General features: G+C 38.5%; 1 protein-coding gene across 2 annotated transcripts in view; it reads right to left on the bottom strand.

Moving 5' to 3' along the window:
• Window positions 1–2,553: 2,553 nt before the first annotated feature.
• The window catches only part of LOC131288848 (MAP/microtubule affinity-regulating kinase 3-like), a 76,407-nt gene continuing 59,075 nt past the window's right edge, over window positions 2,554–19,885 (bottom strand). Inside the window, exons 8-17 of one of the 2 annotated variants that reach the window (XM_058318027.1) lie at window positions 18,542–18,722; window positions 17,838–18,129; window positions 17,625–17,752; window positions 17,353–17,530; window positions 12,528–12,580; window positions 11,787–11,901; window positions 4,551–4,592; window positions 3,117–3,266; window positions 2,911–3,029; window positions 2,554–2,844 (exon numbers count right to left, since the gene is read on the bottom strand). In XM_058318027.1, coding sequence (XP_058174010.1) covers window positions 2,786–2,844; window positions 2,911–3,029; window positions 3,117–3,266; window positions 4,551–4,592; window positions 11,787–11,901; window positions 12,528–12,580; window positions 17,353–17,530; window positions 17,625–17,752; window positions 17,838–18,129; window positions 18,542–18,722 — 1,317 coding nt within the window. In that variant the 3' untranslated portion in view covers window positions 2,554–2,785. Of the gene's footprint in view, window positions 2,845–2,910; window positions 3,030–3,116; window positions 3,267–4,550; window positions 4,593–11,786; window positions 11,902–12,527; window positions 12,626–17,352; window positions 17,531–17,624; window positions 17,753–17,837; window positions 18,130–18,541; window positions 18,723–19,885 lie in introns of both variants that reach the window. The other variant, XM_058318025.1, reaches the window with a different exon arrangement.

Here is a 19,885-nt window from a genome sequence, read left to right on the forward strand (position 1 = left end):
ATTAACAGATCAATCTTTGTTTTTAAGGGAAGCGTTTTCACTGTACTATCACGTCTTCAGTTTATCGTTCTCGGGTGTACTGATTCTTTTCTACAATTTTTTTTCCCGATTCAGCAACTCTAGAATCTGATAAGAACCTGAACTTTCACAGGCCTCAGGATCGGAATATAAAGAAAGACGAGAGCTATGTTTCGTCAAGCGATATCGGAGAATGTTTATATTCATCCTTACAGTTATGAGATTTGTTTAACGATGCTCGATACTGGAACATGTTTTTCGTTTTTCATGCAATCGAACAGCGATAGTTGTTCAATTTTTAAATAGTGTACTTCATAAAACGGGAGGTTTTTGCTTACTTCGTCTCCGTATCGCTTGAGGAAATCTTTACTACCTGCCACCATCATGTCCTACCATATGCCCATTTATCTACAAGACTCATATATTTGCATTCGTTAGATAATGGAAACATGCGTACCGTTCGGAGTATATGACGAACATGTTTATTTTGTTTGTAAATGCTCCGGTTGGATGATCATCATCGCTGTACTTTTAATTGCAAGCTTCATTAGCTAGCATCCGATGCATCACAAAAGCGCATAGGAGCGAAACCGGTTGCGTTTGAGGGATTTTAGCTGCTAGCTTCTATCAGAACATATATGCACTCCTAGTGGTTTCATGATCTTGATTAAAAAAGTGTTATCGAAACGCTAGCCGCTGAAGAGCTTGTAAAACCGTTAGAGGCCTTTGTGAAGTTGGGTTGAGCTACCGCCGACTACTTCCAATAAGGTTAGAGAGGAAGTAGGCAGAAAAGAGGTCGTACGTTGTTGCACAACCTAACTTTGGTTGAATTTGTTGCTGAACACTGTTTCTGCTGTATTCTGGCATAACCATTTGTTATTGCAATGCAAGCCACATCTCGCAAACCTTTCGGTGCGCATAGAAATTTATTTATCTTGCAAAACTGTCCCAGGCTGGTAGGGTCAACCCTTGTGGTTTGTGAGAGGGGGTGGAGTTCAATTGTACAATGCTAAATAGGTTGGAGGGGCTATAAATGACCATTCCCGTACAGCCGAGGACTCTTCTCAGACTCTTGGTTGCCTCTATAACCTGCCGCGTTTAAAAGGAAGCTGATTGATACACGGGGTGATGATGATGATGATCGTAGAGCAAAACCCGGTAACCGCAAACGTTAATCGCACAAACATCAATATCAACAACAACAACAACAGGATGCAGTATGATACGAATGAGTGATAGCTCTCTTTTTCTTATTTTTTTTTTTTTTTTGTGTTGCCTTCGCTCGCGAGATTATGCTGGTGACGCAGTGTAAAAGTGAGACCTACGGGAGCTACGATAAAATGGGTAGAAGGTTCATAGACATCGTTCCATTTAATCAGTGATAAGTAAAATCAGTCACGGCGGCGTTGATATCCCATGTTGGACGCGTTACTCCGCGTCTAACCGTATATCCGTCCGTTGGGTTAAGAATGTCATGACGACTTCCTTCTAGCAAACGTTTTTGTTCTACACCGTAAAAATAGTGTGTTTTCCGCTTTTTCGTCGTTTAATTTTGCGCTTGACGTGCACACAGATTTCGGTTCTCTACTTGAGGGTTTTTTAGGCTGCTGGTGTGCTTATTGATAGGATTAGTCGTCTTCGTTTCTCCTCACCATTCTTTTGCATTGTATCTCCATCATCAATCTGAGATTACAGCTTTTTCATACGTAAAGTTTCATTTCATGCCGACCTCGAGACAGGCTTTAGCAGAACTTGTTTCTTTTTGCTTAAGTATGTGCTTAAGGACGTTTATATTTTCCTTGCTTTTTATCTTTATTTTCTTTTTCTTTTTCTATTGAGAAGGCAAGTGTTTTTGCAGTTGAGTTAGAAAATGTTTGCTTCCTGATCAACGGAAAAGAATACACCTACTCTATTGGCGTACAAATTACTCGTCCTTCACATCCTGTTGCTGTTTCACCATCAATGCATTACTTACAACGTTCATTTGCATGTTCAGCAACATGTCTCTAAAAACAGTCGCTTACATGCGTGCGTTTCCAGGTAGTACAACTATAATTGATTTAACTAACAGTCAAAAGTTTTGTTTGTTTCCTTCGATCCTTCCCGAAAATGCTCGCGGCACTCAAGTTTTATCCCTTCAGGAGAGCATCCGTCGCGGCGTCACGTTCTAGAGTGTAGTGGTCCGCAACAGGGAAGCGAAAATATGGTTATAGCCAGCGATTTTTTCCGGTGTAGAACATCGCTCATTACCTTCTTCCAAGTGCGCAGAAGAATCTTTTGTAAAACTATCCACTTTTGGAGTACCCTGTTGGCGATGCTCCTGTTGGTGCAGGTGGTGTCGGTGGGGATGGTGATGGTATTGGTGCTGTTGATTGCTCTTATTTTTATCCTTGCAACGCATCGAGGACCTCCCATCCACGACCACCAGTGACCATCGCTTGTTCGGAGTGTTCGTGGAGTGTTTTGATCGAATCCTAACCGCATCTGCTTCACCGATCGCAACCCCCAGTGCTTTCTTGCCGTTACTTTCCCTTTCCTTTACATCATCTCCTCCTCTGCTGCCGCCTTCTTTCTGTTCGTTTCGAGTTTCACTGCCGTGCTTTTGCTCTGGATCGGACTGCGTTTCTGCGACGCCACCGACACTATCGGTACCACCGCATCCGCCGCCGCCAGCGCCACCATCGCTACCATCGTCATCGCCTTGACCGCTATCATCCTGGGGCGTATCGCTCCCGACCGAGTGATACTCTTCCGATTTTGTATCGAGTCACAGACGTAGATCATACGCGATCTTTGACGCGATGTTCTTGAATCCGATGCTGGTGCCTGCCAATGGAGGAAATGGTCATAAGTTTTCATCACTTGCACCGAAGTAGTTAGCTTAAACCGTACCCGATATTCTCTTGAATCGAACGCCATTGAGCGATAGCCGGGGAAGCTTGCAGACCTCGATTTCCCACTGAACCAGTGAATCGGTGTTCGGGTCTCCATGTACACACAGCAGAACGAACCTAACAAACAAAAAGACGCAGAGTGGAGCATGTGAAATCGATCAGTGGGAACCATCAAGAAAATGGAAAACGGCAACACAGTCTTACCGTTCACGCTGCTCATAATCACAATTGTTCTTGTCCAGCACGGACCGAATTTCGGCCATAATCTCGTCCGGTAATCGGGGGGATGTTGTCTTCATGGACCACGTGAAACGCAACACACGTGGTTTCACTGGTTCCTCCGTGTTTGATCCACTGTTGGAAAGTTGTTCAAACCCGTATACGGGAAGAAATGGTGTCGTTTGTCACCAAACAGAGCCAACCCAATGCGCGGAATTACGCAGTAACACAAGTTTGCACACCAACGCGTGTTGCGGACACGAGGAGGGTGTCGCGAAGTAGATGATGAATTAGATTACAAAAGGACAATCGCAAATCGCGAATAGAAAAGGTGTTAAAGATAGGTTGATTTGTAGAAGGAAAGAGAGAAAGAGAGAAAGAGAAAAAGGTGGAAACATATCGATTATAAGCACGGCGAAACAAATCCTTGTAAACGAAACAAAAAGCAACAAACTCAATTTTCTCTATTCCAAATGATGAACGAACAAAAATTCTGTGGTGACATTTTGTGTTCTTTTTTGGAACGATTTAATATCGTTGAAACGATAGAAAACAATGAAAAGGTAAAATGTACAAGATGATAATGTAACGCAATTTGTATAAATGGGTACCATCCATGTATGAGCTGCTGCGAAATACACGCAAATGAAGAAAAAACGAGATCATATTCTACATCGCAACAACGTGGGAAAGTGAAGAAACATAACTTAAATGACAATTGTCTGATTTACGCAACACATACACAAACAGTTATGGTCCCCGCGAGGAAATTTTAGGAAGGATTTTCATCGTAAGGAATGACAAAACATGCATAAAAATTCACACGTACATTCAAACATACGCACGCACTCACTCGCAAACATACAATCAAATCGGAGAGATGGCAGGGAACAGTGTTGCAAAAAGAAGAAGATGAAATCGCTCATACTTTAAACACAATAATGAAACCACGCAAAAGGGAAAACAATAGTTTGCCAAAAATCATCTCTACAATAACCGTTATTTACGCTTGTATAAGTAAGTAATTTACCATTAACATAGCACGATTACAGTTCTTTTCGCGAAAAGAGGAAACACAAGAATGTAACATGGTGATTTGGCGACAAGCAACTTATTTTTCATATCATGTCGTAATGTTGAGAGTCTTTATGTGTGCTATATACTTCCCAAATACTGCAAATAATATTTGACTACCCAAATTGCGCACAAATCCATACAAAACAAGGAAAATTAAGTTGAAGTTTCAAATGTAGCTTAATTATGAAAATGTGTCACACTTGGAACTGTTCAATTTTCTGAACGATGAAAAATGTAACCATGTTTGTTAAAGGTTTTTTGTTTTCGATGCTGTTCGTTTAAATCTGTTTGCTGCTTTGCTTCGTAATGGTGCAAAGAAAAAAAATTGCATATTATATTTACCTAGCCGAATTTGTTGAAGTATTTGCTTGGCCTTCGTTGGGCCTAAAAAAAAAGTAAATAGGAGAATAAAACAAAATCAAAAACAAACAACAGGTTGGTCAAAACCAAAAGTTTTAAAAGAAACAACATTTGAGAAAGGAAATCGTACCGTAAGGGAGCGGGAACAGTGTGAGGGATACCATTTGTTATTCAATAGTTAGATGGTTGGAGGAGTAGAAAAAAACTTGGAAAGTTTTGCAAAATAGATAGAATAGAACAGGAATGTGAAGAAAGATACAGGAAGGATTGTTAGAACTAATTTTTATTTGCAGCAATTAGCAAAGACAGAAGGAGCAAGAAAGGACCAAAAAAGTTAGCAACCATTTTGTCTGTTTTTGGAACGAATGAATGACGATAAAAACTAAAAACTAATGACAGCCATTCAACAATATGTCATCGTATTGACAAGCGTTTCTGTTTTGTGTTAAATGATATCTGAGCCATCGGTGTAGTTATCTGACGTTTTTGTTCGGTTTATCTGAACTAAAACATTAAAAAATACCTTTACCAAATGTAAAAAAATCACAAGTAGGAAATATAAATACTTAAGTTTTATTTATGTAGCAGATGAAAAAGTGCCTGTTTATTCTTGACGACTATACAATTATCAGACTCAGTATATCATGAAAAACTTTGGAGAAACCAACTTTGTGTTAAAAAAAGCAAAACAAAAGCAAACAGGATTAAAAATGACTAAATTATATTAAACTTTCTAAATGAACCGGTACTCGCCATATGTTTCATTTTTCTACCTTTTTTAGTGAGTAGTGAATGATGTGGTTGGAAGTAGACAAGCATAGCGTTATATCTTGTGTATGTGTTGCTAGATGACGAGCCATCAACAGATGCATCCAAAACAATAGCTGTTATTTACATCCTTAAGCATCATACGTTGGGATTGATGCAGAACAAGCGTGCGATCATGCAATGGCATTTTATTTCCGCGTATGAAAGTTCGTGGCTTTGTGACATGTTTCAGTGGAAAAATAGGTTTTCCATCAATTTCCATCGCATCTTTTTTCAGACAACATCTTACTGACATAGAAAAAGACACGACAAAGTTAGGGGAAGTACTTGCATCCAGATCCCGCCCCCTGCTGGGTTGCGCCATTATGATGTTTTAGTCCTTACGACAAGTGGTCAGCGCATAATCATAACTTTGTGAGTATTGTATGTTTGTAAATTATTTGTTTATTGCTAAAATGTTGTGTACAATTTTTTTTTCACTACCGTTAAGATTAAAAACCATATTTCTCTCTCTATCCGTTCTCTCACAGATAGAATCGTCATTGTCACACCAGCATCGATGTGTTGACCGATGAAGTGCGTCCGTCGGCACAGAGTTTTATGTACTGTGTTGTGTTAGCTCGTTCTGAACCTATTCCCTCCAGATAAGACTGTTTTAACGGGGATTCCATTCCATCCATCACTATCAGAGTCGACTCGTAGGCACCAACTAAACGCTTTCGCAATTCGCAACGATACACCAACGCATTTTAAGCGTCTGTGTCTATTACATTCCAGCTGGACCGTCTTGAGCGGATTGTGGATTAAGATTGGGATTGCGTGCGTGAATTCTGTAATAATTGCAATATATTGCAGAAAAGCAAAGATACAGTTATCTTCGCAAAAGCAGGACGGATAACGGAGTCAGCTGGTGAGAATATTAGTTTGTGTATGACTAAACAAAATTAATGACGAAAGTAAGACGAAAGATTAACACTAAACTAGGAAAAACGAACTAATACTTAAACACTCGCTCTTTCGCTACGATTTAAGCGAGCAGGGTTGTTGGAAAAGCCTATTCATAAGACTATTCAAAGTTCAATTTTTGATTTCACCAATTGTAAGTTCTCTAAACTTATTGCTTGTTTTTTGTCTAGGCTAGCCAACGTTCCACAAGGATCGATGATAATATTTTTTTATTGCTGGTATTCTCTAGTGAAACTGCTTTAAGGCTCGCTTTAATTGATTAATAGTAAACCTTCACGCAAATATAACCGCAACACAAGGGACAATATCCAACGGACATTCGCTTTTATAGCTTTCGCTTCATGTCTTCTGAATCTAGTCGCGGATGAAGATACAACCTTTCCTTATAGGTCTTTGTCGTTAGTTAACAACCAACAACGTTTTAATATTGTAGCATACAGGGAAAGTGTTCGATAAGTTGTTTTTTCTCGTGTTCCTTAACAACGATTAGACGTTTTTGTGTGTGGTTTTGTTTGTGTCTTATAGGTTTTCTCCTTTTACACGCGTGCATTTAGCTCGCCGCCTGGCTCACGACTACTTTTAATTTTGAAACTATAAAAAGGGAAAGAGAGAGAGAGAGAAAGAAAAAAGAAGATAGAAACAACCAATAACAACAATGAACGCAAGAGATAAGGGGAGAAAAAAGGGAGGAAATGTAATGGGAGGCAAAATTAAAAATGAAGTAAAAAATATTTAGACTAAGTATTATAATTATAGTTATAATAATGTAAGAAAAAAACAATGCATGGTTCTAAAATGATTAAAAGTTGCGGGATAGAGGTGGTAAAATGAAAAATAATACAAACCAATCAATATGAAATGATTAAAAGAAAAAAAATTAAATAACACAATAAACAAATGTTCAGATTACGGAATATTTGTTGTATATAATTATATAAGTTCGGACAACAAATCTGCCTGGTTCTTGATTACATTGAACAGTTTGCTATAAATCGCAAACCTAATAAAAAATTAGGAAAATACTCTTCAAAAACATACATAAAAAATGGGAAAGCTATGATTTCAGGGTTTACTATTCAAGCTTGAATTGAACGTTGGATCAAAAGTTAAGAACAAGACCATCGGAGCCGTTGGTTTTGCACGATTAAACCATGTTTGTGTATATGGTAGACGATACGTCGTAGAATTTAAAAGCTTTGTTCAAGTTTATCGTCAGTTTCTTTGATGTATCATCAGTAAAGATTCGGAAACATATGGAAAAAGGCGGTTCTGTTTTATTGTTTATGAGAGTATGAGTGTATTGTTGGAATGTGCATACTGATAGACATTTGCATTTCATTTTCTTCTAATATGTACAAGGCTACAATAACTACCATTCACATGCAATAATTAAAAATTTCTCTACAAACACCAGCATTTGAATCGGAAGACAGAAATCAGATATCGTTTAAATCATACTCATTCCCGCCGACATTGGGCCTAATCACTTTTCTTGTTCATTTAATACGCTATTTTTGATGCAATTATGAAGCAGACTAGTAAAAGAAATAGAATCTTTATGCCGTTCGCTTTCTTCCAGGGGCTTTCGCAACACTTTCGACACGCAATTGATGAGGCTATTAGATTGGGTATCAGTACATCGAGATATACAACTTTAAATTCCATTTATTCTCTTCTTATCTCGAACAGAAATCATCCATAATCTTTTAGAAACTCTTACTCGTAAGCTTGGTTTTTACTTTCTCACATTACATTATAGTTTAAAACATCCTCTTTCTCTCGGGTTCTGAAATATTTCCTGATGTTGTAATGTTGCAGGCACCTGGCACATTAGGATGGCTTTTTGCCCGCACTCAAAACTGTACATCTCTTTCATGGTAATATTTTCTACAACACAATTTCAGTCTCTACTGATTGAGCCTAGAAGTAGAGAAAGTAGACAAAGATAGAGAAAGAGAGAGAGAGAGAGAGAGAGAGAGAGAGAGAGAAAGAGAGAGAGATGAACGAAGACAGAGAGCGAAAGAATGGAAGAGAAGAGAGAAGAAAAGAAACAAATAGTATTTATCTTTATAGACTTTTCATCGTAGTTTTTGTTCGTGAAGGGCGGGGGGGTAGTAATGGGTCGCTGACTGGCAGAAGGGTGGCACAGAGGGCAAATGGAAAATAGCTGAATGGCGCACAAAACCAACATTAGCAGTGATGCTTTGTAGAAGTCGAAGAGGAAATATGTAAATATGCTCTTTAGCACTAAATTGCTTACTGTACACAACCGTATCAAATCAATGAGCAAAAATCATAAAAAAGAAACGAGCATAACGGTTGTACTTCAGGCTCACGTGAATTATTGGCAATGCTCAATAATGATATCAACAAAAATTGTGCGAATTGAACAAACATGATGTGCCAAAAATAAAAGTGAATGCTAAAGTTAACTCTTACTTGCACCAGAAAACGGAGATTAGGATCGATTCAAAGGTACCGAAGAGTGTGTAGAAAAAGAATGGTGTATTTTGTTGGTTTTGGCTTTCTTGTTTTCTAAGACAGTAGAAGCTAGCTCTCAAGGCACCATTAAATGCGATAAATATGCCACAATGAATGCCCATAATGTAACAGTTAGCTAGCACTCAGACTGGTGTAGAGAAGGGACGAAAGAGATTTGTTTGAGATAAAGAGTAGCGCGATGCACAATGGGTCATTCACTAAACATAAAATATACATTTAGAAGAGCGAAAGAGGAGGATAGTTACGGTGATTTTAGATCGCAACATAGAGAAGTTTGAATTTCGATTTTGGTTACGAGCCAGAGAATGGAACATTATAACAAAGTAATTCGACTCCAAAACGCTTTTACTAGTTTCTGCTTCATTGGGTAAAAGTTCGAAAATATATGCTTTTTCACCGGGTTCATGATAAAATTATCATTTGATTTGATTTGATTCATTTTACATTTAAACAAAGCATCTACAGTTGGAAAAAATTCCAGACCAATTGGATGGCATCTTTGACACTATTTTTGTATCACATTTCAAATTAAAATATTTAAATTAAAACTAAAAAAAGCATGCAGACTCAAACTTATAAACTTAAACCGCGCCGTTTCACATGCGCGGGAGGTTCATTAGAAGAAAGCTTTTCCGATTACAAACAAATTAGCATCGTAAACAACATATGTCCGAAAATGTCTTCCGAAAGTTTATGTGCGGGGGTTCGTCATGATCGATTATTACATGATTGCATTTCTCATTGTGCAACGAACTCTCCTTGGATGTTGTGTAGATAAAAAAAATGGACACAAAGGGTTAGAACAGGGCACACAATACCCCTGTTGCCAAGGATGCAAGGACGAATTATGCTAGACAATACATAAACACAGCACAAACACATGCGCAATATATATGGCAATGGTAAAAAAGACTAATCCGCAGGTCGAAGTTAGACGGCGCGCGCCGGAATTGGAGCCAACTCTGCGTCCGACGCGCCCCGTCTATTTTCGGCCTCACAAAACCAATGATCATATTGAAGTTTAAACTATAGTTTATGAAATGTGGACGCTAGCGAGGTGGTTTTGCATATATTAGTCAATGAGGATGTTAGTAAAAATATACTGTCAGCATGTTACAGCATTTTCCCTGGTATAATTCCAAGATTACGGCAAGCTTAATATTTAACTAGCGCCTCAATTCAACTAACAAGTCGAAACAAGTGTTGCAATGCCGTTACCACCTTGTAGCCAAAATATGGTGCTTGTTAGTTACCTGCCGCAATCATGGAATTCTACGAGTCACAATGCTGTAATAACACCAATGAACCAGAGCAACAATAAGTTATAAGCGTATACCTAAAGAATCTAGCAACAACTTATTAAAAATCTGATTCAAAGATCGCAAAGATGATGAGCAGTGATAAAAATGGTAAATGAAGGTTGATTTTTTTTCCATTTTATTGACGCTGTAATATAGACTATTATAATTTTCGCTAACTCATGCTTGGTTTATGCTCGTTCTTTTAATGCCCTCCCTTCCTTATACTAATTCATTTAACAATTAGTTGTTTTCTAGCCGTGTCTTGCAAAGCAAAATCTTTTCAGTTATTTCCTTATGAATTAAGTTTATCATTTACGGACATGTTTGGTGTATCTCTACAACAGTACAAACAATTTACACTTGATTAATAAAACGTTTAATAATGCTGCTGTCACTATTCGGATATGCAGGATTATGACATGATACCACACTACGCTGATGTCAATCTGTTGTTGTGTGCGCCGATTTAAGTGTGCACAAACCCTGCCCATTCTAAGCTAATCGATGAATTGATTTAAAATGAAATTAAATAACTTTTCGGTAATTTACAAAAAAAAAAACTTTGAAAAGTGCTTTTCATAAATGGTGTAGTGTCAAGCAATTCACGTTTGCCCCACAAGTTCAAGCATATTTTAGTCCTTGCCCGAAGAATCCTTGAAATGAAATACCCTAAACCTGCAAAACGCAAGTAGTATCATTGGTTCCGTTTGCACGACGAATTGCAAACCGAAGTAAGTAAAATAAAAACGAAAAAAAAAGAAAAAAAAAGATAAAATCAGAATTATGGTCGATTTTCCCATGGGAAAATAAAACAGATGGATACCGGCGAGGATAAGTAACACCGGGAGAATTTACGAACACAAACACACGGACAAAATATAGTATTACAAGCACAAACATTTTACTTTCTTTCAATCACTCTACCGCGATAATTTCTTTTCCTACATTCAAAGATCCCCAAGAGACATCGTCTCCATCTAGACACATCTTGTTAAAATAGCATGAGTTCTACCGTATCATATCAATATCATTGATATACGTTCTTTTACCAACTCAATGGCAATTTATTACCGTTTACGTTATTCCCGAATCGAATACTAGAAGCAATTCAAATGACTTTGCATGAACAGTAAAGATTGAATTTCTATGAATATTCAAACACCGACCAATAATGGAATAGAAAATAGGTTGTACCTTTAAATCATAGAAAGATTCAAGGTGTCATAAGGTTGATCATATGTAATGTGATAATGGAACTGTCAAACAACTTTGTTTCGTTCAAGAACAGCAATAAAGAAAAACATGCATACAAAGCCTTTTTCGTATTTTAAAATAAAACAAATACAACAAACAATAATGGCAAATATGTTAGGAAACTAGTATTGTGATTAGAAAAGCACCTTCAGGTAGAAACTAAAGAAAACGTAAAACAATAAACGAAAAATGATAGAAGGTTAAACAGAAACCATGTACAAAAAAACAGTAAGCATATGGAAAAGGGGACAACATAGAAATAAAGGGCAGGATATGCAACAAGTAATTAGGATAAGGACAGTGCAAATATAAATAGGAAGAAAGGCAGAGATAAAGAGAGCGAGAGAGAAAGAGAGATAGAGAGAAAAGGGGGAAAGAGACAAAAGGAAAGATACACCAGCAACGAAATACGCAGGTTTTTACTTACCGTTTGCTAAACCTGGTTGTAAGTCTTTGCAAGAAAGTCTTGCCAGAGTGTGGCGAATCACCGACGTTCCCACCAGCTCCGGCGTACACTGTGCTATTTCGGGATCTAGTTTGGCCTGGACGCGTGAACCAAGTGTACAGTTGAAGGGAGAAATAAGAGAAAAAATTATGTTACGTCGTGTATTTTACAACGCTGATATGTGATTTATACATCCTTCCCAAATAATAACTAACGCCAGAATCCCCCGCGGAATCCCAGCTGCATTTATGAATTTCTTTTTTTTTGCAATTGCTAGTAACTTATAAATCAAACAAAAACTAAAAATAATTTAAAACATTTGAATGAAAAAAAAATAGTGATCAGAGGACCAGATTGAACTAAAAGGCAGATTTTTCGAAAGAAGGGACATATTTCTACAGATAGGTACATCAATGACAGCCAAGAGTACATGGGTAGAATATATTATTTTGTTAATGCTTTACACTTGCAACGTAGGGGAAGCTATGTTGCAGGGGAATGATGAACGTTGAATAACGATGTCTAATGCAGCAAGACATAAATACATAGTATAGTAACGGTGGGTTCTATGCATTAGAAAACGGAGAAGATCTATAACACCAATTGTTTAGTTGGCACAGAGACATAGATGAAATGTATATGGGAATAGTAATAGTATGATGTAACGTAGATTTTGTGAGTTTGTCAAACGATAAAATTATAAACAGAAAACAAAACACTTACCCGAATGGAAAGTCGATCGCGACGGAACATTCCTGGGAAATGCAACCGGTTGTCTGGAAGAAGTAACGGCTGGTGTAAGACTATTGCGATTCACCATGCTATGATTGTGTTGATGTTTGCATGTGTAAAGTATGTGATATAATAGTTTAGAAGAAGTGATGAAAAAGGGGAATAGGATCATTTCGTATGTAATAAGGAGTTTCAAGTAGAGAGTCATGTGTTGAAAATGGAGTTAACATGGAGTTGAATAAAAATGTATGGAAGTCGTATGGCGATAGCGAAGATTTGTCGGGACGATGATTGATGTAACATAAGAAATACACAAGTTTGAAAAACAAGATACACGTCGATGAAGAAACACCGCCAACGGCGAGATCGAGTACCACCAAGGAGGGAAAAATAACAGGACACAGAACACAACGTTCACAGGAAACGGAATTATGATCGGGCCATGATCGAAACATGAAAAGAAAAGAAGATAAACAAAAAAGATATAATTGAACAGAATTTGACAGAAACACACAAACACACACACACACACACATACGAGAAAAACTTCAGCTGAAACCAAAGCTCTTCAGCATGAAGAAAGAAAATCACATTTCCAAAACAACGGAAATGTTCAAATTAACCAATAAAAGCAAAGAAGAAACGAACGAATGCTTTATTAACCAACGAACTAAACTTGACGTAACGTAGACGTGAAACAACTGCCCGTAAAGTTTTTCTTAAATCGAACAACCAAGAAGAAACTGTTTGATAAATAAATGCCAAATCAAACGAAAAGTGATGATTAGAGTCTTGAAAAGCAAGAGACAACTATGATAGATCGAGTAGACACAATTATTATTAAAATCGACGATCTTCCAGACACATGTGGATGCGGAATGAACAATGGCGAGACAGGGAAACGAAGGGTCGAAGTGATTGGAACAGGAAAAAGAAACGGTTGACATGAATTCATATGTACAAGTTCTTTAGCATGCATTTAACGAGTACAATTTATGCAACATCAGCTTCATTAAATGGACAGATGTTGTATTTACGTGATTATTTACATATTCACACGTCATTGTATGATTTTGATTAGTGCAATGGGTAAGTATGACTCTTTTCGAAAAGGTTTCGAAAACGAAATATTCTGACCATGTACGACATAGCTTAATGAACAAGTAAATCAATAAATTTTCACTCGTACGATTTTCTTACGAATGCCACGTAATAAATCCACGCTGCTGTTACAAAAGCAGCAAACAACTACTGGCGACGCCATTGAGGGTGATGACGTGTAAATACGCAAATAATTTAGTTTTCATGCCTGAATATGTGACTATTTATAAAATAACTTTAGACATACTATAGCATCAAGAATAAATTCATAAGTGATTGTATTTTTGGTAACTTGTGCTCCGGTGGTACTAAATTTGTGCTCCGGGGGCCAAGTAATAAGCGAGAGTACTAAAGATCCACCACGAACATGCATAGATTAAATATTGAGAAGTATGTAATGCGCAAGGTGGTTCTGAGCGAACAACTGGAAATATCATTCCAGTCAAACTATTTAACAAAGAAAAAAGCGATACGGTAGAGTAGCACCGAAAGTATAGTAATAATTACAAATATGTAACAATAAGAGTGAATTCTGGTTCTGTAATAAAAGCAAAACAAAGCCTAATCACGACACAGGGAAGAATAGAATCTAGGACAAAAATATTGCCAGAACAATAGAAAACGTAGAGTTAAACTTTTGTTAAAAACTAACGATAAACTGATAGAAAAAAATTAATGTAAATATGAACATATGGAAAAGGACGAAGTAAAATATATATATGCAAGCGTATATAGATATTGAAACATATTATAAATGAAATATCAAGAAACCAAAAAATGAAACACAAAACAAATCCCGAAACAATTTCACCCAACGAATTTATGGGAAGTAGTAACTCACCGAAAAGTTGAGCGTATGTGTGGTGGTTCGAGTATACGAGTTCATTTTTGTAAACATTTTGTTTGATACGTTTGATCCGCATAATATTGTTTTGAGCATCATTATTGCGGTGATTGTGCCAACACAGTGAGACGTGGATATCGATAAAAAGGGGGTGTTAGGTATTTTATATAAATTATAAAACACAAAAGTTATTCAGACCAGACGCCAGCCGGAAAACGCGAAGGTTTGCATTTAACAATTCGTACGCGAAATGTCGATACACGGATTTAAAGCGTGGATTTTGCGAAAAGTCCATACCAAATATGGTTTTGAGAGTTGAGTGTTGGATGAGAAAGAAAGAGAAATACAAAGACAACAATAAGAAACAGCGCATTTTTGTTTTAGATAGACACTTATTAACGTATGTTTTTGTACATTTAATTCAAATAAATGAAATAATTTGGACAATATATGGTACACAAATGAGAGTAGAAGCTGTCAAATCAAGATAGATAAACGATACTGAAAGAATACGGCTAAGTAACCGTTTCGAAAATAGCAATTCGATAATGAGCAACTTTTAGTAAATAAGAGAAAGCTTTTAAAATGTTCAAGGTTATGTTGCACGTTCTTATTCCAACACATCCTCACGTATATAGCTAAAAAAAGCATAACACTGATTAAAACCAAAATGGACAGACACATATAAACTGAAAAAGGTATATGAAACGGTTACCAAGTGAAAACTGGATGAAAAATGTAAAAAAAAAAACTTTTGATAGAACGTCGAAGTTTGAAAATTATATACGGAATGGGGTAAAAAGGAGATAGGAATAAGATTATGTAATATCATTGGCTAAATGATAATGTCAGAAGAGTGACTTGTCGAAAACATAAGAGTGTGAAATCAACCAAAATGTCGGAAGCACGAACTAGCAGTCAAACCAAATAAGGATATGTTCGATTTATTTTGAACATGAATGGTCACTGAGTAGGACACTCGTAAAAACAATGTATAAAACAATCAACCAAAGCCGAACCTTGATTCAGTCGCATTGAATGAATGATTAAGAAGTTGAAAGGTATAAAAACTTGTCAAATAAGTCAAGTTCAACGCATGGCAAGAAAAGAAAACGATTACAAAAAAAAAAGAAAAACAGAAAACAACAACTCTAGAGAACATTGTGTTTTATACCTTTGTCTGAGGGGATCGTTGCTGGCGGCATTATTGGTAGTACTATCGGCCGACGGTCCGGGACTTGAGACAGATGCGCTCTTTACATGTCCTTTACCAGTACCGCCGCCGCCTCCAACGCTACTACCACCGCCACCGACGCTTCCAACACCACCACCACCTTGGCCAACACCGCCGGCACCACCACTAACACCACCGCCACTGTTGGCTGTACCACTGCCGTTGGTGGTTCCGGTGGTGCTGGATGTGCTTCCGATGTTGGCTGCTGTTCCGGTGGTGTTAATGCCACTGCCAGCAACCGCGCCACCGTTACCACCGCCACCACCACCACCACTGGCGGTTGTCGATGTCGGGTTGCCACGGTTGAATTCGGGAATTGGTGCGACGAAACTGTTGCTATTTTGGGTTTTACGAAACATCATCCATGGTTATAAAGGACATGGTTTTGATTTGTAAACAATTTGGTTTTTGGTGTATGGATCAAAAAATCGGGACGAGCGAGGATAGTAGAAACAGATACGGACATTTTGTAACATAAAGAATTGATGTAGGGAGGACATCAAACATGGGGGGAATAAGAGAAAGAAAGAGTCAAAGAGAAAGAGAGTGAAAGAGAGAGGCAGATAGGGAAAGAGAAAAGAGAAGAGAATAAAGAGTATGAGGATTACGGGTAAGACAATCAGACTGAAAACGTTATGCTTTTGGAAAAAAAATTGTGAACTTTGTTGCCAATAGGTTCTAGATAAGGAACAGTATACTCATCCGAATTAGAAAACATAGAAAAACGCCCATATTGTTATTGCAATAGTTATAACACAATGTTTAAAGATAGCCGCCGAAAAAATGTTTAAAATAATGGTTAATAATCTTGTATGTACATTGCGTAAGTCGTTTTTAAAATCCGGATGCCAAAAACGATCCAGATTTACTTTTCATATCTCCTCGCAACCAACAGAACGGTGAGAATAACTCGCCTAGTAATAAAATTAAGCATTATACATCGACCCACGAATATCAAAACAAACAAGAACAGAAGATCGTAGAATGAAATTAGCAACGATGATTTTAAAACTACTGGGAAAAACTTTCAAATCAACTATCCTAGTGGAAATTGTTGCACAAAATCGAACCGAGCATTCAAACCATGGGTAAGATCATGAGGATTGTGAAAATATTTCAAAAACCAAAAGAGCGAATGCATTAATCAACTGTTGGTCGTCAATTTGGAGACACATGGCACTGGAGGATGGGACTGACGAAGAGGTTGATGAGGAAAACTACCAAAAAGTACACATACATATATGTGGTGAAAATACCAAAGCATGATGCGAACGGATGTTAGCCTTCAAACACCTGCGATATACCCAACAAAGAAGCAAATCCCTGTAGAATCATCGGGTGGTACTTCATGATCGATAACTGTGTAGGTTTGTAAATTGGTTGGTAGATGTAGTTGAGAGGACGCAAGATAGAAGACCCAACGATCAATTCAGAAGAACAAGGCAGAAAACAAAGGCACAGGCTTCATCAGGATTTTGTTTTCCTCGCGACTTTGTGAGCGACATATGAGGGACTACACCGGATGTTTTGTGTGATACAACCGTAGGGCTGATGATCCTATAAACATTCTACCAAAATCGGGCAGATCGTAGGAAGTGAGAGGAGATACGATTCGAATGGCTTGCCACGACACTTACGTTGGGTCCGTGGTGGAATTTGTCTTTTCTGTCGACGATGTTTTCTCGTAGAGCGTCGTTGACCGTCTGGGCATAAAGCCGGCACTGGGGCCTACCGTTCGTGAGCCATTGCTAGGATCATACTTGGTACTGGTACTGCTGCTGGTAGTACGCGCTTTTGCCGGGCTGGAGATCGATGCTGTGAAGATAGTGAGTGAGAAAAAGGATATCATTAGATACATTCATCGATTGTCGCAGGATATCAAAGCGATCCATCTGACCGCCATCCTTACAGTTTTCTACCGAGGCTATCGGTTTAGTTATGCTCGATGCCGGTCTCTGGTTTTGAGCGGCCAATCTGGCCGTATTTTCCTTGATCGTCGCTGAGTCGATTGTGTTCTGACGCTTGAAGTTACTGCTACTGTAAAAAGTAAAATGGGGAACAGTTAGTCAGAAGTCCTGGATAGAGAGTCTGTCGGACTTTTAAAGTCATAATGTATACTAACATTGATGTTCTTTCAGATGCACTACTGCCACTGCCAATGCCCGAGTTGTGATTGCTGTTGGGCCCGCCGAGGACGCTGTTGCCAGTGACGCCAGTCGTACCACCTCCGGCACCACCACCGACCACCGTACCAGCTGCCCCGCCTGCCGATACAATGTTGGCGACACCGCCAGTACCCGCACCTCCACCTCCACCTCCGCCACCACCACCGCCAGCACCAACGGCGGCGGCCGCCGCCGCTGCGGCCACGGCCGTCGTGGGACCGACGCCTGTAATGAAGCGTTGAAAGATTTCTAAATTTTTCATGGTAATGCCGTCGAACCCCGGAACGCTTGCTTTCCATTCCGGGGCCACATTTCGAACGAAGGGTGTTAGTAGAAAAATGTAAAATGGTTGCGCGGAACCTATGAGTTGACAACATTTACGTAGGATTAGATGTTCCCCTCGGGGACTGTTCGGGAAGGCAATGGAGAATGAATACAACAGAGTAATCTTTTATTGATGCTACGACGGTATTATTCGTTCCTATTTTTAGGTGGACCAGGAATAGTTCTTCAAAGTTCAACGTTACACATAGAGATAACTTTAAGAATAAATAATCTAGGAAATTGACATATCCTGTGTTCCTATGGATCCAGACAGGATTGGCGGAAGGGGCACTGAAAAAACAAACCCATCGTGTTTCACATGATAATGTACACTTACGTAGAGTTTCTCCACCGCTGGAAGCTCGTCGGCTTGGCTTCGTGCTGGACGCGGATATGCTTCGGTGCACGCCGCGATGCGTAGGGCTTTGCACCTGGGAGTTACCGGCTGCGGCACCCTCGTTGCCGGCAATGTTACGTAACGACAGGGACGATCCGGACCGGGAGCCGTCCGACTCGGACTGGAGGTTGGCGCGGAGCAAGGATCGAAACAAAATTGAAAAAAGATATATCGATTACTCCCTCGTAAATTTGGATGTGAAAAACTATGAGAACTGAACAATTTTTCCATTTTTCTCAAACAACCAACTAAAATACTCTTTCTCGAATAGTTGTTTCACAACAATCTTTAAAGACACCCGATGTTTTGCAGCCTTCAATGATCTTTGATCGATTATCCAATGGGGTACAGTGCAAAGTACGTGATTTATCCAATTGTTGGTTCGGTAGTGTTGAATGGTGTGGACGACGTAATCTTGTATGAAGCATGCATGTGTCGCGACCACGTGAGAGATTCATTTGTATTTTTATTTCGTTTCCACTGTCCGATTGACAGGGTTTATCTTCGCTGCTGATGCTCGCTTTGGTGCTGTTTGCGTCTCAGGCTCGTTTCATTGATTGGAATTTATTGCCCCGTGCATGCATTCGGGTGGACTAGCTGAGTAGATGGAGAGGATGGACAATTTTCCGTGTACGATGTGTACGACATGTGGCTTACTTGGCCAGATCTGTTGATACACGTTCTAACGAGAGCAGTTATGAGTGATGAGCTGCGTTACAACTAGTGCAAATATTGATCATACCCATGCGGCGAGACTATTCCAATATGCTTAGTCTAAAAAACTGCCCGTTTTGTTGTTAACACAGGGAAAATATCTATTCGTGTAAAAGTGTTCCTTTCATTCCTATTTTAAATCTCCATATGATAAACCGAAAGTGGCATTTTACAGTTCGCAGTTTTCCGTGAATTTTCCTTCTCGTAGTGCAATGATTTTCAGTTCTTAAATGCATCTTCTACACCCAATGGATAATCATTCAGACCCTCTTCATAGTACATTTGTTAGAAAACCACAACTATTATGTTGCGTATTTTTATAAAAAAAATTTACATAGTTAAAAATTTCAATAATAATAACTGATCAATAATTCACTGAATGGATTTTACTTTGTACGCCTGATTACTGAAGCACTTGACAAAAGAACTGTGGCTAAAAGCAAAACTAAGAATTCATAAAAAAGTTTATGAAAATTGAAACATCAGGAAGTTAGAAACAGTTGGAAAAAGTAAACAAATACAGACAAAACATAACTATAAACTTCACGCTCACTTAAAGATCAATACAAT

Source organism: Anopheles ziemanni, chromosome 3 (genome assembly GCF_943734765.1).
Source record: "Anopheles ziemanni chromosome 3, idAnoZiCoDA_A2_x.2, whole genome shotgun sequence".
NCBI lineage: Eukaryota > Metazoa > Arthropoda > Insecta > Diptera > Culicidae > Anopheles > Anopheles ziemanni.